This window comes from Lepidochelys kempii, chromosome 7 (genome assembly GCF_965140285.1).
Source record: "Lepidochelys kempii isolate rLepKem1 chromosome 7, rLepKem1.hap1, whole genome shotgun sequence".
NCBI lineage: Eukaryota > Metazoa > Chordata > Testudines > Cheloniidae > Lepidochelys > Lepidochelys kempii.
In genome coordinates, this window is record NC_136386.1 from 33,990,651 (window position 1) to 34,008,647 (window position 17,997).

The 17,997-nt window shown below is 48.3% G+C and overlaps 1 protein-coding gene and 1 long non-coding RNA gene across 3 annotated transcripts; both read right to left on the reverse strand.

The window, feature by feature from the left end:
• Positions 1 to 151: 151 nt before the first annotated feature.
• On the reverse strand, positions 152 to 1,909 carry LOC144930763 (uncharacterized). Of its 2 annotated transcripts, none has more exons than XR_013636122.1 (3): positions 1,580 to 1,909; positions 760 to 853; positions 152 to 421 (listed from the first exon to the last, which is right to left on the reverse strand). It is a non-coding gene; the product is annotated as an uncharacterized LOC144930763 (long non-coding RNA). The 2 variants fall into 2 exon arrangements; XR_013636121.1 differs by having other exon boundaries at positions 152 to 424; positions 1,580 to 1,893.
• A 529-nt stretch (positions 1,910 to 2,438) lies between these two features.
• HNRNPUL2 (heterogeneous nuclear ribonucleoprotein U like 2) lies at positions 2,439 to 17,679 on the reverse strand. Its single transcript, XM_073352140.2, has 14 exons — positions 17,080 to 17,679; positions 14,250 to 14,385; positions 13,909 to 13,982; positions 13,176 to 13,315; positions 11,171 to 11,261; positions 10,890 to 11,002; positions 10,016 to 10,279; positions 9,660 to 9,782; positions 9,115 to 9,243; positions 8,783 to 8,951; positions 8,335 to 8,535; positions 6,864 to 6,940; positions 6,028 to 6,135; positions 2,439 to 5,521 (listed from the first exon to the last, which is right to left on the reverse strand). Exons 1-14 carry the CDS (start codon positions 17,582 to 17,584, stop codon positions 5,453 to 5,455), a joined length of 2,199 nt encoding a protein of 732 aa, XP_073208241.1. The 5' UTR covers positions 17,585 to 17,679; the 3' UTR covers positions 2,439 to 5,452.
• Between the last annotated feature and the right edge of the window lie 318 nt (positions 17,680 to 17,997).

A 17,997-nucleotide genomic window follows, 5' to 3' on the forward strand; every position in this document is an offset into this window, starting at 1 on the left:
ATACCATAATAGGAAACAAGATGAGGACCCCCATCCTGCTCTGGAACCAATGTGATGGCACCTGTTTTGCCCATCCCACAGCCAACATGGCAGCAACCCCGGGGAGGCAGATGGTGGAGTGGGAGTCACACATTCAAAGACAAGCTGGATGTCAGGGATCACGTCTCATGTTTATTATCTGTGAGAACAAAGAGTGACTGGAAAATCTCCAAGCATCATGGGGCAGAACTGCCACCCAGCACCCAAAAGTGTTCCTAGTGTCCTCAAGAAGGCAGCGTCTCTAGCTGGCAACAAGCCAGGATGTCCTTGAGCAGCTTGGGTCCCACTCTCTAATACAGGGCCCCAACACGTCTCTTGGAAGCAGAAGGCTGTGGTCGCGGTTCTCTGTGGGGTGATTCCATAGCTACTTTGACTCAAAGGTCTTCTGGAAGAGAGGGCTGAGGGTAAGTGAAGGACAGAGCCAAGCACCTGGTGGGGCTCCTTCCAGAAGTCTCTTCCCCCCCACCCTTCCCATCATCATCCTACCACCAGCCTGTGTCTGCAGCAGATGGGACATGGCTCTCTGACCCACCCTCATGAAACCATGCACCACCCAGACTGCAACGCCACCGGGAATGGAGGCTCTGCCAATGCAACAGAGAGCCTGGGATCTCATTGTGTTGTGGTACCTGGGAGTGCCCTGGGATGGGGAGCTCCAGCACGGGGCACCCACTCCTGCTCTCACCCGCTCCCCAAGGCAGTTGGGGTGTTAGCACTCACTTGGTGCTGCATAGAAACTATTAGCCCAGGCCCCCTCCCCTGACACATCAGCATTTGGTTCAGCTCCTCCACAGTCGCTTTATCCTCCAGAATCCTGGGCAAAGGGGAGAAAAGCTTCCATTACTGATGTGGCCCCTGACCCCCACATCCCCACACCCAGAAGTCCTCCCTGCCCAGCACAGGGGGTCGCTAAGGCTAGATGGATAATGCACCTGGCAAAGGAACAATACTGAGATGGGGAAGATAGATGCTGCCTGTGCCCATCCCACTGCCGCTACCTGACCCTGCCATCCCCAACTACTGTCCTTGCTCCTCATGTCTTGTATCCTTCCTCAACCCACAGGCCCATCCCCAAATCTGCCACCCCTGCATCTCCATGCCCCTCACTCACCCACCAACCCTGCACCCATCATCTCTCCATGTCCATGCCCACACCGTCTCCCCAGCACCCCCCCACACACCTGTACTACCCTATATTCAGAACCCTATGGCCACCCCTCCCCCTTCCAAGAATTAGCAACAATATCAGCTCTACCCAGCCCAGGGGAAGCTACCCCAGATACAGGGACTGGGGGAATTAACGGGGCTAAGGCTGGGGCAATTTGGGGTAGGGGTATTGCCCACTTCAGAGGCGGCCCCGCTCCGACTCTAGGAGCAGTCCCCACGGGAAGGCTTCTAAGAAGGGAAGTGGTACCCGTGGGAGATCCCGGTTGCTCCATCTCCAGCCCCGCAGAGAACCCCAGGCGGGGCAGGGGTTGTCCTCTCTCCAGCGCCCCGGGGAAGAGAGGTCTGTCCCAGGCGGCGTTCCCCGGCTCATTACCTCTCCAGCGCCACATTGATCCGCCGCACGTTGGCCGTGATGGCCGCAGTGGTCCCGCTCAGCCGGCCGAGCGCGTCCTCTAGCAGCTGGGCATCACTCCGCGTCCGGCCCGGCCCGGGAAGCAGCAGTCCAGAGCTCCTACTGCGCCGAGCGCCACCCGGGAGCGGAGCCGCTGCCTCCATATCCAGACAGGGAGCGCGGGCAGCGTCGCCTCACGTGTCTGGAAACGCCCACGTGGGCTTTCAGGGAGCAGCCTAGTCCTCACTCTGGCTCTAGGGCCAGGCCAGCTCCCAGAACTGCTGGGGGTGGGGGACGGGTTTGGACGTGCCGAGCCTCCATTCCCCGGCCCAGCCTCCGCCTGGGCCACTATTCCGACCCCCCCAGAGCACACGTAGCAGTGGTGACAGGTGTAGAGGAAAGTGAAGCAAAGCAGGGAGGCACGGCGCCAAATAGGGCTGATCAGACAAGAGCAAAGGGGCTTTTAGGTTCCAGGAGACCCTTCCCCACCTGAAGCACAAGCCCCCCGCCCTGTTAGGCTCAGATTACCCCCTCCCCAGCACAGGGCCCCCAAGCCTATTCCCTGAAAGTAAGCGACCAAACCGCAGCAGCCGCTCTCATGGGGCCTGCCCTTGGGGAGAAGGGGTATTTCCCTTGCACAGATGGAGGGAAAGCACTGGAGTCCATATTAACAGCGTGGCTGACACTGGGCTTCACCACCAAGTGCTAGGCTGCTCCATGCTAGGGCCCACAGCGTGCAGCATGGGCACTAAGACTTCCCTTGTACAGCATGGAGCAGGCAGGGTGAGTGCAGGGGATCCAAATAAAGGAGCCTTATGAAAAGAGCAAAATTAGTCTGGTCTTTTGAGTTTTCTTTTTATTGGAGAGGGGAAGAAGAGCCAAAGTATAGAGACACCTACGAAGTCAGTGCAGCAACATAAGGATGTTAAGTCAAGCCAATGGTTATTTATTCTAAAAATGGAAGCTATTGCCTACATTTGCCAGAATCTGAAGGAAAGTTACAGATGTAAACAACCACACAGTTACATGTTCAATGGTAAAACCCTTTTACTGGCCACTTCTAAACGTTTTACAGTTTGTAAAAACATTTACAGCCTTCATGTTCTCTCAAGCTTTCCATCTACAGCAACTAAGACGTACAATCATGAAACACTAACAGATCTAAAACAGGCTGCATGTCCTTGTTTACCATTTAATTTTTCTTTTTTTTTTTCCTTTTTTTTTAACAAAAATGTGCAGAAAAAGACATCTACTGAAGTTGCTAAGATCTCTTGGTCTTACAGACAAGGATGTGGCAGTTCTAGTCATCCCCAGAAAAACAGGTTTTATTTAAAAAGGACTATAGCTTCAAAAGTTATTCTGTTAACGATGACAGCGCCTCCTGAAGTGATTTAAGCTTTCCTGGCTCCAGTGCCAGTTACTCCATGTCCCCCAAACTCAATGAAGCTGTGGAGGATCTGCACACTGGAGGCTGCCTGTGCCCCACCAATTGGAAAGCACACCCCAAGAAGGAACTTTTTAAAAATACCAAAGCATCAAACACCCTTGCCAGCACACAGATACTGCAGGCTCCTGCTTTCTCCCCTTTACCCCTGTCCCAAGAGTATTTTCTAGTGGCCCGAAGCATCATTTAAAATACCAGTTGCTTTGTTATAAAAACGGTCGTCACACAATCACACGTTCAGATACACACATGCGGCACCGCAGTTGGAGACAGTAGAACTCTGCTTCTCACTAGTTCTTGCATTGGGAAGTGGCACAGGGCTGGGAGATCCCAGCGACCTGTTACCTGTGCTCTCTGGTGCTGGCAGAGCCATATCTCACCTTGTCCTGGTCTGGATGGAGGGGTTAGTCTGGGCTGGGATGTGACAATGGGCATTGGAGACAGGGCAGCTTGCAATGGTAGGCAGAGAATAAAAAAATTCAATTTTTAAAACAAACTAAAATGTTTGTATTTCAAACAGCAAATCACAGGGAGCAGAAGGTAATCTTCAAGCTGGGGAAGGGAAAGGAACATAATTAGCTCCCTAGCCAAATCCAAGGCTATAGGACCAGAACCAAGAATATTTACAATTCACTTCCTAAGAGGGTATCCTGTCCTCACTGGGAAAGGAGGATAGGGGAAGAATTGCAGGGCAGGAGACAAACTGATGAGAATGAAACAAAATTAAAGATCAATGCTAAGTTTCATAATGGGAAAATAAATCAGCCTCCCCCCGACCCCCTTACAAAAGATACAAGCCAACAACATCCACTTCTGCCATGAATGCACTCCCTACACCCCACAGAAGTAGCTGCCCCTCTTCCTCCCCCCAACACATATAACTATTTGCCTGGGAAAGGAGTAATTTCTGAAATTATGCCCCCTCCTCCCACCCAATCTTACAGAAATTCTGAAGACTGAGGACAACCCAAATTTTATACTGGAGCACGCCGTAAGCACTGAAGGGATCCTCCTTCACACAGTGTCCTCAGGAACCCACCTCCCCTCTTGTGGGACTAGACTTCACAGCTAAAGAGTGTGTCAAAGTCAAAACCCTTTTGTTTTCAAGCCATGGGGAGGGCAGGACACACACACACACACACACACACACACCCCCACTTACCCACTTCAGGCTGGTTCACTACTGCACTCAATCGCCTTCCCTAGTTTCCTATATACACGCTCTACCAGTTTATCAAAACCACAGGAGCACTTTACCAACTGTGCCCTCTTCTTACGGTATAAAATTGTTGCTATTCTCAGCACTATCTCCTCACAGGTGAAGGTTACACACTGCATGGGTTGCCTATATACACACACACACGTTACGCTCTAATGAAGAAAAGATCCAGCAGAAACCCTGAGAAATGTTCCTTCTCTTCCACTAAAGAGGACAGACACTATACAGAGATGATGATTCAGCACCTGGCCAAGCCTGCTAGCCTGGGGGGGAGGGGAGGGCAGGAGGAAGAGGGGAAGAGAACAGAGTCTCACCGAGACTGTCTGCTTTGGCCAGGGAAGAACGAGAATTTAGGGACTGGCATACCAAATTCCTGTGCTTCCTTCTGCCAAAAAACAGCTCATGATTCCATTTACAAGCTTTCAGGGAAATTTAATAGCCAGGGAGGTAAAGCAAACTGCTTGGCTAAAAAGCACAGCCTTTGGCCAGGGATACGTTACATCCAGCCAGCACAGCACTGCCAGACGAGACAACAGCAGGAACGTGGAAATCTGCCAGATTTTCCAAGGTGGAAACGGTCCCTTCTCCACCAGTCACTGAAGAGCACTAGACTCCAGAATCACTGTGGGCAGAGCCCCACATATCACCCCAAAGCTAGATCAGCAAATGATAATCTGGAAGGAAATTAGTTTTGCAAGTGAATGATCAGTCAATTAATATTGCCTGCACTCCCAACCCTCCCTCTCCCCCAGGGGATGCTGGCCCCTCTATTCTCACTCATCTGTACCTCCAGGTTCTTACATGTTCAGTTCCCATCACTGAGCGCATCTTGCAAACCCCTGCACCTCCCTGCCCGGCTGCCAGTCCAGCTGCTCTAGGAAGTTGTTAAAGGGTACGTGGTTTTCCTGCCCAATCACAGGGTACAGGCCAGGCAGCGCTAAGTGCTGCACTCTCTGCGCAAACATTTTGATTACAAATATCTAACTAGGTTTGAAATGTTTTATAGAATAAGACAATATTCTTTTCAACAAACTTTTTAAAAAAAAAATTTACAGTTTTTTTCCTCTTCCCACCCCTCCCCCCGCCGCTGCTCTCCCCCCAACAGCCCTGTTTCCATTGGTTGTGTTTTGGGAAGTGGCAGACACCTCCGCAGATTCAGCTTCTTGGCTGAAGGGTGAAGACGGCTAGGATTTCACCGATATCCTTGGTATCCGTAGTAGTTCCTGTAGTATCGGTCTCTGTCTTGGTAGTAGTTCTGCCACTGGAAGGAAAACAGAAGCAGTTTGTATCCAGGGCACTGTGCTGGAAAGGCCATGTTCCCCCTATAACCATACATCTATAGCTTCTACCCAGCCCCCTGTCCTCCTCCATAGATGTCCTAAGACAGCAGCTCTCAACTGTGAGCATGCTACTCTGGTTTAACCTGCTTGCTTCCACACTGCTCCTACAGGTGACCAGGCTCTTCATTGCAACAAGAACTCAGAGACTTCTGAAAGTGATTGGAACAAGAAGGAGCTGTCCTTGTTGCCAATACATAAGAGAAGCAATAACAGGAACTGTGTTCAACAGAACAGGTAAAAACAACCAAACACTTTCTTAATACCACTCTTCCACATGGAAAGTTGCTATAGTTGCTACAGGGATGCTACTTCTACAGGTGGACCATGGCAGCAGCAAGTGGGAGTGAGGTGTCCACAAGACATCTACTCTAAAGGCTGAGAAGCCCCTCCTATAGTTATTACTGCCTCGTGGTGTGTGGCCACTCACCTCCCGGTTGTACTGCCTATAGTAATCTCGGTATCTGTTGTAGTCATACTCGCGTCCGTAGAATCGATCATAGTCCCCTCTGTACCGGTCATAGAAGTTACGGTAACCCTATGAAAACAGAGGTGGTTACCTAAGTACACCAAACAATGTGCCCTGTAGGAAGATATGTCCCTCTGGGAAGCAGAACCCCATCTCATGGCAGCACCGCATAGCCTCCAGTAATTCTTTGAGTTCTATTGTCTCTTCTATCCAAACCTCTCAAAGCATTTTATACAGAGGTAGGTGCATATCCCCATTACCGAGATGGGGAAACAGCAAATCAGTAGCAGCCAGGACGAGAACACCTAGGTTCAGGCAGCCACCATGATGCAGCACATGACGGCTGCCAATACCTTTAAGCCACATCTTATACACAGGGTAAGGCATGATGCAAAGGATCCCAAAGGCTACCAGGAAGGACTCTTTAAAAAAATGTAACTTCTGTACTGATCAAGTCTCCTTCTCATGGGAGAAAGTGTGGGCTAGAGGTTAAAACACTGGACTGAGACTCAGGACATCTGGGTTCCATTCCTGGCTCTACAACTGGCCTGCTGGGAGTCCTTGGGCAAGTCACTTTCCCCTCTGTGTTTCTGGCCTCCTTTGTAAAGTACTCTGAGGTCTATGGATAAGAATCACCACACTAGAACTAGGTATTATCATCTCCTCCTCAGAAGAAGAAGAAAATGGAGCAAGAATCACCCCCAAAACTCCTTCTTTTCCTGTAGAGAAAAATCAACAACAGCCACCATACCCCCTGCCTGTATTTGGTATGAAGTAGTCAGAAGTATTGCACTCACTCCTCTGTTTCCAGGCTGCCCCCAGTACTGCTGCTGTCCATAAGATCGATTGTCATAACCTCGGCGCTGTCCACCAACTAGAAAGAAAACAAGCAAGGTCTCAGACAAAGCTACAGGTGCAGTACCTCGTAAACATCAGCAAGAGTCAAGCTGTTCCTGAGTTGCCCCATGACTTGCAATCCCCTGATGGCAGAAGCCAACAAACAAGGTATCAGAGACTTTCTAATCACAGGTCAGCACAGTAACTTCCTACAGGTTGCATGTTTCCCATTTGGGGAGTGAGAGCAGCAAAAACATTCAGTACAGAAGAAACCAGGACTCTATAGAGAGAAGGCTAGACTAGGTTTAACTTTTCTGTTAAAACAGCTAGAGCCAGAAGGAAAGAAATGAAACCACAGATTAAGAAGAAACGAAAATTCTGTCAGGAGAAACTAGCAGAGATTCCTGTGTAACTGACCATACCAGATTTTACACCCTCCAGTAAAGTTACAGGACAGAAAAAAATCCATCAGCAGCCCCACTTATCCCAATCTCAGTAGCTCCCAAGCAAGTGAAAGAATGGCGTTTGGATAGGAAGAGCATAGCATGAGACAGTCAACACACCATAAGCAGAGGACAAACATTAATGGAACAACATCTCCCTAGGGAGAGATGTCCAGTAATGCTCTGCTGCAGTCTATAGTATGACTAGGACTAATTCATACAGGTATTGACAATCTACAGGAAGTAAAACATACACTGAGTATTGTTTGTCAGAGATACTGAACAAGTTAGAATTGTCGGCAGAGGGAGAGAGAAACTGCTGGATGTTCTGGTAAGGTGAGAGAGATGGGGCAATGGGAAGAAACTCAATTCAGATAAATAAGGCAGCAGGGAGAAGCTGTCTCCAAGCAGGAGACTGAGGAGTTGAGATAAGCAAGGGCTTACATCATTGTGATGCTGCAGCAGAATAATGCACATTTAAGACTCGAAACGAAGTCTTGGGGTAGAAAGGACACATGCAAATTAAGGAAATTTTTTTGTCACCAGTAAAGGTAACAAAAGCTTATGGGAACAGAGCACTCTATAATACAGATTTAAGATGGTTACTTCTGCCATGACGGTAAGAATTAAGGACCTGGAGGGAGCCCAAGTTTCACTGAAAGGCAAATGCTTTTGAAAATCTCAGCCCTCATAGTCATCAGTTAGCACAAAACACAAGAATAATTTAGGCTCTGAATAAGGAAGTGGAAGTTAAACCATGAGGGCAATGGGCAAGGGAGGTGCTTGAGAAAAGAACTAGAAGCTGGAGTGGAGAGAAAGTTCCGTTCTCTTGCTGAGGCCTGCACTGAGTGACCCAAGTCCCTTCTTCAAAACCTAGGGAGTAGAATCCTTACAGTTTGCCTTGACATCAAGAGAATATGGCAAAAGGAGCCTTTAGACACAAAAGAGACCAGAGAGGCAGTGCTGCCCAGCCCCTACAGAGCCTCACCATATCCCTGGCCACGGTTGCGGTTCTGACGGTTGCGCTTGTTGCGATTATTGCGACGGTTTGCCCGTTTCTCAGATGGAGGGAGCAGTTTTCTGGCCTCCTCCTTGTATTTGGTGACCAGTGGCTGGGCCTCCTCCTTCACCAGCTCTTCATACATCACCTCATCTAAGTAATCACTCTTTTCCGGAAGTGAGAAGTTAGCTGCGTTAAAATGGAAACAGCAAGAGAGTTCACAAGATCAAGGCAGCTTTCAGTGGCTCAAGACCCTACTTCCCAGCAGAGAAGAGATTCAGGAGGTTAATAGACTTCCTACCCCATCACCCCAAAGGGGCACCTGGGCTCTTGCCACTGCCCAGGACTGTCTGGAACTAGCTAGTTTCTCTGAATTATTTAAAGATTGTTAGAGATGCTGCAGCACAATGCAACAGGCTTGGTTGAGCCTGTCTACCTTTCATTTCCAGCATCACCGATTCAGGCACATCCTCCCCCTCAACCTCCTTCCTCAGCTCCAGCCTCTTCTTCCAGTCTTCTTCATTGGGGACAATCACAACCACCTTGCGAGAGAAACCCTTGAAGGCAAGCAGCTTCCGTCGCTGGCCGGAGTTATACACATTACACTGAGGGGGGAAAAGAAACAGGTTTCAGAAATTCATCTGCCACTAACTCAGCCCAGTCTGAATTCCCTCAAATCAGAATGGGACATGAGCTGAGGAGTACGCTCAGTGTGCCCCGAAGTCAAGTTGCTCAGGTCAGGAAGTCACTGGGGTTTAGTAACAATACCTGATCAAGAATGTAGTTTCTCTTTGCCCTGGGAGCAATCTGGACCAGTTTGCTAAGGCACTGGGCAGCTTGCTGGATTAACAGGTCTCGGCTCTTGGGATCCATCTCTTCATCCTCAAGGCCTTTTGTCTGGCAAGAGAAAAAGGGATATCAATAAAAGATTCTTCAGATACACACAGTGTTCTACCAGCCCTGTGGTCACCCATCTCTAGCACAGGTGCCAGTATAAACGTGTCAGACACATGCTCTTGATGCAGAGATAACCCAGAAAACAATTCCCACAGCTCGGTCACTAGTTCTGCCCTCTGGAGCTGTAGCCTTCTTTAGCCTGGAGTCATGTACAGATTGACCTTAAAAGAGGGGAAAACCCACCCCTTTTTGTTATCAGAGGAGTCCCCTCCCCTTACTACTCCACTAAGCAATTTTCTGCAATGCTACAGCAGAACATTGGCAATAGGATATAAAGCCACTATACTTTCTAGGATTGTCCAGCCAGCCCAGCGAAGGCTCTAAGTGACACCATTCTACCCAAGGGAAGGGCTTACCCTCATTTGGTAGAGAACAGTCTCAGTTCCCAAGATGATGTATCGTTTCTCTTGATTTTCCTGGGTGTACTTCTGTGCCCACTGGGTCTTCCCAGACCCTGGCAGTCCAACCATCAGCAGTACCTGCAGGAAGCACCACAAAGAGGTTATAGGAGGAAGAGCTGAAGTGATTAAATAGCTGAGGAGAAAAAGTAACAGTCAACACCATGCTTTGCAGGGAATGGCTCTTTCCATAGGTACATCAAGTTTTCCTTTCTAAAACCAGGCCAATATGCCATGCAACACAGCCACTAACTCACTGCCATGCCGACTCCTTACAAGCAATAACTAGGACTGTCTGGAACAAACCCCATTACCTCACACTCCTCTGTGGTTTTGGGTGGAAGAGGTGTGCGCACTCGGTCCTCAACCGGGATGGCGTGGATGAACACGTATTCCTCAGGAATTGGGAAGAAAGGCTCCTCCTTCTGACCGAAGTTCAATTCAACCACACAGTTTTTGCATAGCACATGTGGCAGGAGGGCTCTGTCAGTGAGAGATTCTTTACTGATCCGGAAGGCCACTCCCAGATCCTCCCCATTCTTCGAGAAGGACAACTCCACTTCTTCACTCTCAAAGTTCTGTGACAACAAAGAACACAAGAATCCTGTGACCAGCAAGTTTTCAGGGATGGCCACTATTTCTCCCTCCATTGTCTTTCCTCCAAATCCATCTCCTAGCAGGCTCCTGCATGAACAGGAGGAAAGCCACTTCACACATATTTTGGATGCAAGGATAGAAGTCTTCCCCTCTCCTGCCCCTCTGAGATGGCAGCCACAGGCCTTATCTACAGCAGGGATTCTCAACCTTTTTCTTTTGGAGCCCCCCACCCCACCCCACCCCAAACATGCTATAAAATCTCCACGGCCCACCTGTGCCAAAACAACTGGTTTTCTGCATATAAAAGCCAGGGCTAGTGTTAGGGAGTAACAAGCAGGGCCACTGCCTGAGGCCCCATGCCACAGGGGCCCCCACAAAGCTATATTGCTTAGGCTTTGGATTCAGCCCTGGGTGGCAGGGCTCAGGGCTTGGACTTCAGCCCCATGTGCTGGGATGTCAGCTTTCTGCCGTGGGTCCCAGCAAGTCTAATGCTGGCCTTGCTTGGCGCCGCCCCCACACCGAAACCTGCTCAGGGCCCGCCCCAGTGGGTCCCAGACCCCTGGTTGAGAACCACTTATCAACAGCACTTACCGCAAAGCAACTAATCACATCATTCTCCCCAAAGGGCTGACCAAACTCTTCAAACTGCCCATTTTCAGCCTTCAACCCTCGTCCATCATAGCCATAAGAAAACTCATCCTCACCTGGAAAAGAACAGCAGCTATTACACGTGTGTTTTCCCAAACTGTGTCATTATTGAGCCAAACTGCCCACTGCAGCTCTTAGAAAATCCCAGCCTGGGCTGCAGCAGCAGCTCAACAGCTCTGTAGCCTGCCCCAGCTCATAGCTAACAGAAAAATGAGCTCAGTTACCTAGCTGGGAACGAGAGAAATCCACAGACCAGCCAACCCGAAGAAGCGGGACCTCAGTACTGCCTTCCTTCACTGGGAGATTCTGTGTCACCTGGAGAAATTAAAAGAGAAGGAGTCATTTAGCATATTGTGTGCAAAGCTAGAGTCAGGCCTCTGCGAGACTATAATCCTCCTCCAGGTGCTAGTCACACCTGGAGTTACACAAGCTGGAGGCATGCGCAGGTCACAGGTCTCTGTACCAAAGCCACAGTTTAATGGGGTATTTCCCCAACTTCCCCTGTAGCCTATTCAAATACAGATCTCATCTGCTTCCAGCAGACAGCCATTCTTGTCAGATACCCTAACAGGCACAACACAGCAGCAGCACCAAACCATCTCAGCCATTTAGAAGTTGATCCCCCAAGGCTTAGAACAGACAATATTTCTACAGTCTATTCCTTTGGTGCAGAGCCTAGTGAGAGACCTGACCAAGGTATGCTCCCCCAGCCAATCCTTGGCTATTGCTTGGACGAGAGACTGCACTGGTAGGACTATACTCACTTGCTTCCCTTTACAAGGCTCTACAGTCTCCATCCACCCATTATCTCACAAGATCAGAGACAGTAGCAGGAGTGGAAGACAGCACTGGGAACCTGCGCCACATAGAAACTTGTGTTGCAATTTTGAGTGAGAGATTTTGCCAGCCTGTCTCAGAATTGGGATGGATAGATTTCTGTTCTGAAATCCATTTAACAAGACTGCCAAATTCTGAGCCTCAGCCAGCATCCTCATGATTACTCCCATCAGAGAGGAGATCCACCAACTAGAAATTCTCTCAAATGGGAGACTGAAGTGATACGGGTAAACCTAAGGAAGAATGACAGGTTTCAGAGTAGCAGCCGTGTTAGTCTGTATCCGCAAAAAGAACAGGAGTAAGGAAGAACCTATTCTATGCAAAACGGATTCCTGTCAGTGTATGGGCACACCAATACCCAGGACAGAGTAGCTATTGGTGAAACAGTGGGGAATTTTTTCCCCCAAAATAAAATACAGTTACTTTATATGGGAAATCCCATCACAAAAAGAGGTATGTTGTGACATACACCCACAAAAACTCAGCATTTAATATAACTTGCACAGAAATAAGAACAGCTTTGTGCTTTTTTCATTTTCCCCAGGCAGGATGAAAGCAGCCTGAAAGGTGTTTAAGAAAAGCTTTTATACATTAGATATCTAAGACAAGGTTAGACAAAGGGTGCTGTGAATGAAGAGATAGTGGAGTTAGTATCATAAAAGACTGACAGCTGAGCAATAAAGAGGTAAAGGGAGTTTTAGCTAGACGGATTACAATTCTGCTTTGAGAACACCTGTATGATTGGGATGTATAATTAACACTTGGAAGAAAGGAAATCTTTGCTAAAGATTAAACCCTCCATAAACCTTCAGTTAAGGACAGAAGGTTCACAGAAACAACCAAACCCCTCCCCGTCCCATTACCCTCTCCCCTCTGGATGCCCTCCAGCAAACTAGGGGAGCCCAGACTTGATAATCCTGATATTTCAAAGGTAAAACACAAGCAGGAAAACCCCCCTAAGAATTTGCATGCCTTCTCTATATTCAAAGCAGCAAAAGGGTACAATAACATAATTTTAATCAGAATTTTGGCTCTAACTGCCACAAAAAGTAGGTCTATGTTTGCATAGAGGCCAAAGAGTGAATTCCGACAGATTGCGTCTCTCAACACTCTCTGCAAGATCCTCTCATCACCACAGCTCCTTATCCAGACCTTGTTTCTTTCTTTCTCTCTCTTTCTCACACACACACACACAAAATAAGCCAGGAGTGAGTCTTTCATGCACTGCTCTAAATTTCAATCCATTAAATTAAATACACTACATTCCTGATTAAATTAGACTAGCTCAGACCCAACATCTCGTTCAGTGCTGAAAGTGCCAGTTACCCAACAGAACACACACGCCACTTCCCAACATACAGACTCAGCACATCCATCTAGCAAGTGCCCTACCTTTGCCTCAAAACAGACTTTCCCCTTTGTCACTCCATGGGTGCTCCTTGCCCCAGACCAAAGGGAGGGGAACTTCTCTGAGAAAAGAGGTTGTCCTCCATAGCGGTCCTTGCTTGCTTTGAAGTGGAGATCAGATGTATCTGTCAGAAAGAAGAAATTAATTTACTCTAAGTTCCTTTTTCAGATTTACTCAAAAAGCATTAGACCCCACAAGCATCAGTAATAGCGTGGCTCATATCCAGAGAGAAACCGACATGCTAGAAGGCAGTTTTCTACCTTTCCACTGTTCCAACGTTACTGGCAGGCCCAAAGGTTGCTCTAGTGTAGTGGTTTTCAACCTTTTTTCATTTGCGGACTCCTAAAAAATGCTGAATGGTGGTGCGGAAACCTTTGGAAATCTTAGACATAGGCTTTAGACCCCCAAAGAGTCTGCAGACCACAGGTGGAAAACCACTGCTCTAGTGCTACTGCATTAATGCTGCACTTACCCAAGTACCCCCATATATTGCCCAAAAGATCAGAAAGAATTAGAAGTGTTCCAGCTGCTCAGGGTTCCACTTACAGAATCTTCTGTAAACCCTATGGTGGCGGAAGGAGTAGAGTGGCCTCTGTTACACTGACACACAGCCCATTAGCTATGATGCTTGGTTTCTCAAATTATATACCCAATAATTAAATCTCTGAACTTTAAATTTACCATACATCAAATAACTGCCACATGGCCCATACATACATGTGTCCAGGATCACAACAGTTTCATCATCTTCCTCTCGTGGTTCCTCTTCTGGTGGTGGTGGAGACTTAGACCTAGGCAGGAGTGAGAGAACAAACAAGCAATCAGATATCACAAAACATCCAGAAATAAGAACAATTTAGAATAGGGAAAACAGCAGAATATAAAACAAGCACACACATTCTGCCTTACAGTCCCAAACCAAATTCTATCCTTTTCCCCTCATCCACATGCAATGTCTGTCTAACCTCAGTTAGCTGATCAAATCTAGTTTCATTCGTTGTCTGGGAAGTGACTTGGATTGCCAGTAAAAACACAACCAAAGAGTCTCTTCTCCTCACCGGCTATTGTAAGCCTCCTCTCGGAATTCATAATAAGCACGGCCATGTTCTTCTTTTTCTTCACGTTGTCTCTTAACCCCTCGCCGCTCTCCATCTGAGCCTGTTGGCTTTGATTTATCTTCATCCTCTTCGTCCGCTGTAAGGGGCAGAAGAAAAAGTCAGCAAGTCTTACTGAAAGTGACACAAAACCTAAAGAATGCAACACCAAAGCCTTGTGGGTCCCACCTGCCTGACATGTTCTCCTGGCAATAAGATGACACCTATAAAGTGCTTCTGTCTCATGGACCATTCTATTAAAAAAATCTGGTCATTTCATTTAACTTAACAAACCCAAAACCTGTTAATGGGACACCATCAGCTTAACAATTACACTTCTGACTGACTTTCACCTATTGTAAAGTGATAACCAATATCACTAAAATCAGAAGATTCTGCATTTCAGTTTGTTTAATTTGTGCATTTTCCAGTAATTTGTTTGGAGCCAGTTTTGCTATTTCCCATTTTGCTCATGTGCATCTTTCACACAGCAGCTTGGGAGACTGCTACATTTCAGAAACAAAATAGGATTTTATAAAAACATAAAAATTGACAGATGTACTCAGGGGTGTGATTAGTACCAGAAACTATTGTTAACGTTTTAAAACTGACTAGACTTGAAGTTGAATCAGTAACACAGATGTGCATTGAAAAACTAGTGTTCTTATAAGCAAAACATTCTGAATTCAGTTTCTCCCTAACTTACATGCCAAAACCTGGGTTCAACGTTCATTAGTTAATTAATAACATCTGTAATTGTATGAGGATGAAGAGAGCCATATAAGCAGTAAGTATCAGTATCAATATCCCATGTTTCACCTACAAATAACTGAGAACATGGATATGCCCTAAAGAGTGCAGGTAAAGCTCCCACCAGAGAAACAACCCTCTTCAGTCTGGTCTTGCCAGGAGAATCCATGAGAAGAGTTGTTTTTAAACTGTATTCTAATTTTTTAATTTTGCATTTTTATATTTTCCTACTTTGGGGCTTTAAGATTGCCTGTCTGCCTGCCTGCCCCCCCCCCCGGGGTTGGATCCTGAAAATATTTATGCACATGCTTATCTTTGAGTCCCCCTAATTCAAGAGGGGACAGGGAAGAAACAGGGTGGGACAGGATGGTCTGGTAGTAAAGCTAAACGTGTGTTTGAAAGATCAAGGTCTCTGTTTGTAGCCACATGTATATATTTTATAGAGAAAATGAAACTGTACTTTTAATAGTAATATAAATCTAAGCAAACCAGAACACAGAAAAAAAATCCAATTCATTTTTTGTTGTTGTCATGGTCAGATGGGCTTCCCCCTCCTCCAAACAACTTGGAAACCAAAATAAGGGAACAGTAAAGTGGTGGTGATGCCAAAGTGAGGCTGAGCTTTTTGTTAATCAATACTTTCTATCACTTATTGTTTGCATTTGCTATTTTACAAGTTCATACCAATTAATGACAAACTGCTAGTAATTAACCTGGCAAGCCTCTCAAATATAAAGTTTGCACTGAACTACACCCCCCCATCTTTTATTGTGGGAAATAATAAAGATGACTATATCTTAAGTTTAGACAAATTAGCGAGACAAGGTGGGCAAGATCGTATCTTTTATTAGATCGACTTCTGTTGGTGAGACAAGCTTTCGAGATTATACAGACCTGAAGAACTCTCTAATATAAGATATTACCTTGCACCTTGTGTCTCTAATATCCTGGGACCAACACCCCTACAACTATCCTGCAAACAACAATGGAAGGTTTAGCAAAATTGTGGTTTGCTATAGACCTTTGACAATGGTTTGTTTATAGTCAGTTTCCCTCCCTCTTTCTCTACTTTTTTCTTTAGATGTCATGGGGAGATAGAAAAAAACGGTACAATGTGTTTAGGTACCAACACTCGTCACTAAAATTGGCAACAGTCAGTGACAAGTGCTGGTACCTGGAACTACTTTCAAATTAGAACAGATTTAGACTTTATCCCAAAAGGACACCAATAAAGAGAACTGTCAAGCCATTACATTGGTGCCGATAGGGCTTTACCTTTACACCCTGTAACCACCTTCTGGGCTTTATAGCCCATGCACAAGCCATAGGATTGCTGAACCAAAAGGCAATGTAAAGAGATGTTCAGAACAAGTGCAATAGTGAATTATATAGAGGGATGTTATCACTGAGCCTGGAAATTGCCTTTCAGGAGGCAGGGCAATTTGTGCCTTCCAAATTGTAAAGTTCCATGGATTTCCTGTGATTCTGCATATATACCAGGAATTGTAAACGAACTTGGGATATTTAAAATATTATGTCACAGGTTTACAGACACCCATTTTATCTAACATGTCAGAAACTAGAAGCTCCCAATCCTCTGGTCTGCGCCTCCAAATACCTGCTACAGTGATACTGGAGGAAAAGAATTGGGAAATAGGAGTAAATAGCTGGGGGGAAGTGGACCAGAATGTGTGGGGTAACCTGTAGGGTATCTGGATAAGTGAGGTAAGGGAATGGTCCCAGATACGCAGAATAAAGAGAAAGCAGTGGGGGTAAGAGATCTGCATGAGAGATGTTGAAAGGGGCCTGGATGTGTAGGATAAAGGGAACGGATGTGTGGGATAAGGTAATTCCATGAAAGATATAGGACAGGACCCGGATGTGTCGGGAAAGGGGGATGCAGGGACCTTTGGGGTTCCCCGCGGGTGGGTTGTAGAGAGTAACCGGATGTGCGCATGACCTAAGGGGGTCCCCGTGGTGGGGAGGAGAAATCAGCGGGAGTCACCTACGGTGGATGTTCCCCCCACCCCGCCTGGGGCCTCACCGGGCTCCTCGCCCCCCTCTTTGGTCTCAGCCTCGGCCGCAGCCGCCTCGTCCCCGCTGGGCCCCTCCTCCTGCGGCCGCTCAGCTCCATTCACGCCGCCCCCGTCGCTCCCCTCGGGCTGGGACTGCGCCTGGGCCTGGGCCGCTTCTTCCTGCGGCCCGTGCTGAGGCTGGGCCTCCCCGCCCAAGGCCGGGGTAGGCTCCTCGTCAGCCAACAGCGCCTCTTCGTCCTCCTCCTCCTCCTCTTCTTCCTCCTCCTCGTCCTCGTCCTCCTCGTCGTCGCCCTCCCCACGCGGATGGGCTCCGACGGGGCCCCCCGCAGGCCCCGGCTCCACCCCAGAGCAGGCCCCAGCAGCGCCGCCCTCGTCGGGCCCGGCCGCCAGCATCTCGGCGTCCAGGGCCTCCTGTAGCCGCTGGGCAAGCTCCACCTTCAGCCCACGGGAGTCGAGACCACGGCGACCCAGCTCAGCCCGCAGCTCAGTCACCTTCAGACGCTTCACGTCCATGGCAAGGGGGGGACAAGGCAGCGAGCGAAAGACTCCGACCGACCCAGCGCCTCGGCCGCCCGCGCCGTTACTGCGCCTGCGCCGAACCCTACCGCCGCCTCGCAACACTACAGCGCAAGCGCGCCCACCGCACGGACGGACCACCGCGCAAGCGCGGGAGGCCAGTCCCATCAAGGCGCACGCGCAGTCTCCAGGAGTCGCTTCGGCTGCTCACTGCGCAAGCGCGGGCTCGAGGCCGCCCACGCCAGCGCGCAGGCGCAGATTCCAACGGGCCCCTTGGCTCACCAATATGCAGGCGGGGCTCCCCAACGGCCGCCGAAATCCGACATAGCGCACGCGCGTTCTCCCCACAACCCACGCAACTGCATATGCGCACGCGCCCCCCTCCCACTCGTTGACGCTGAGCGCAGACT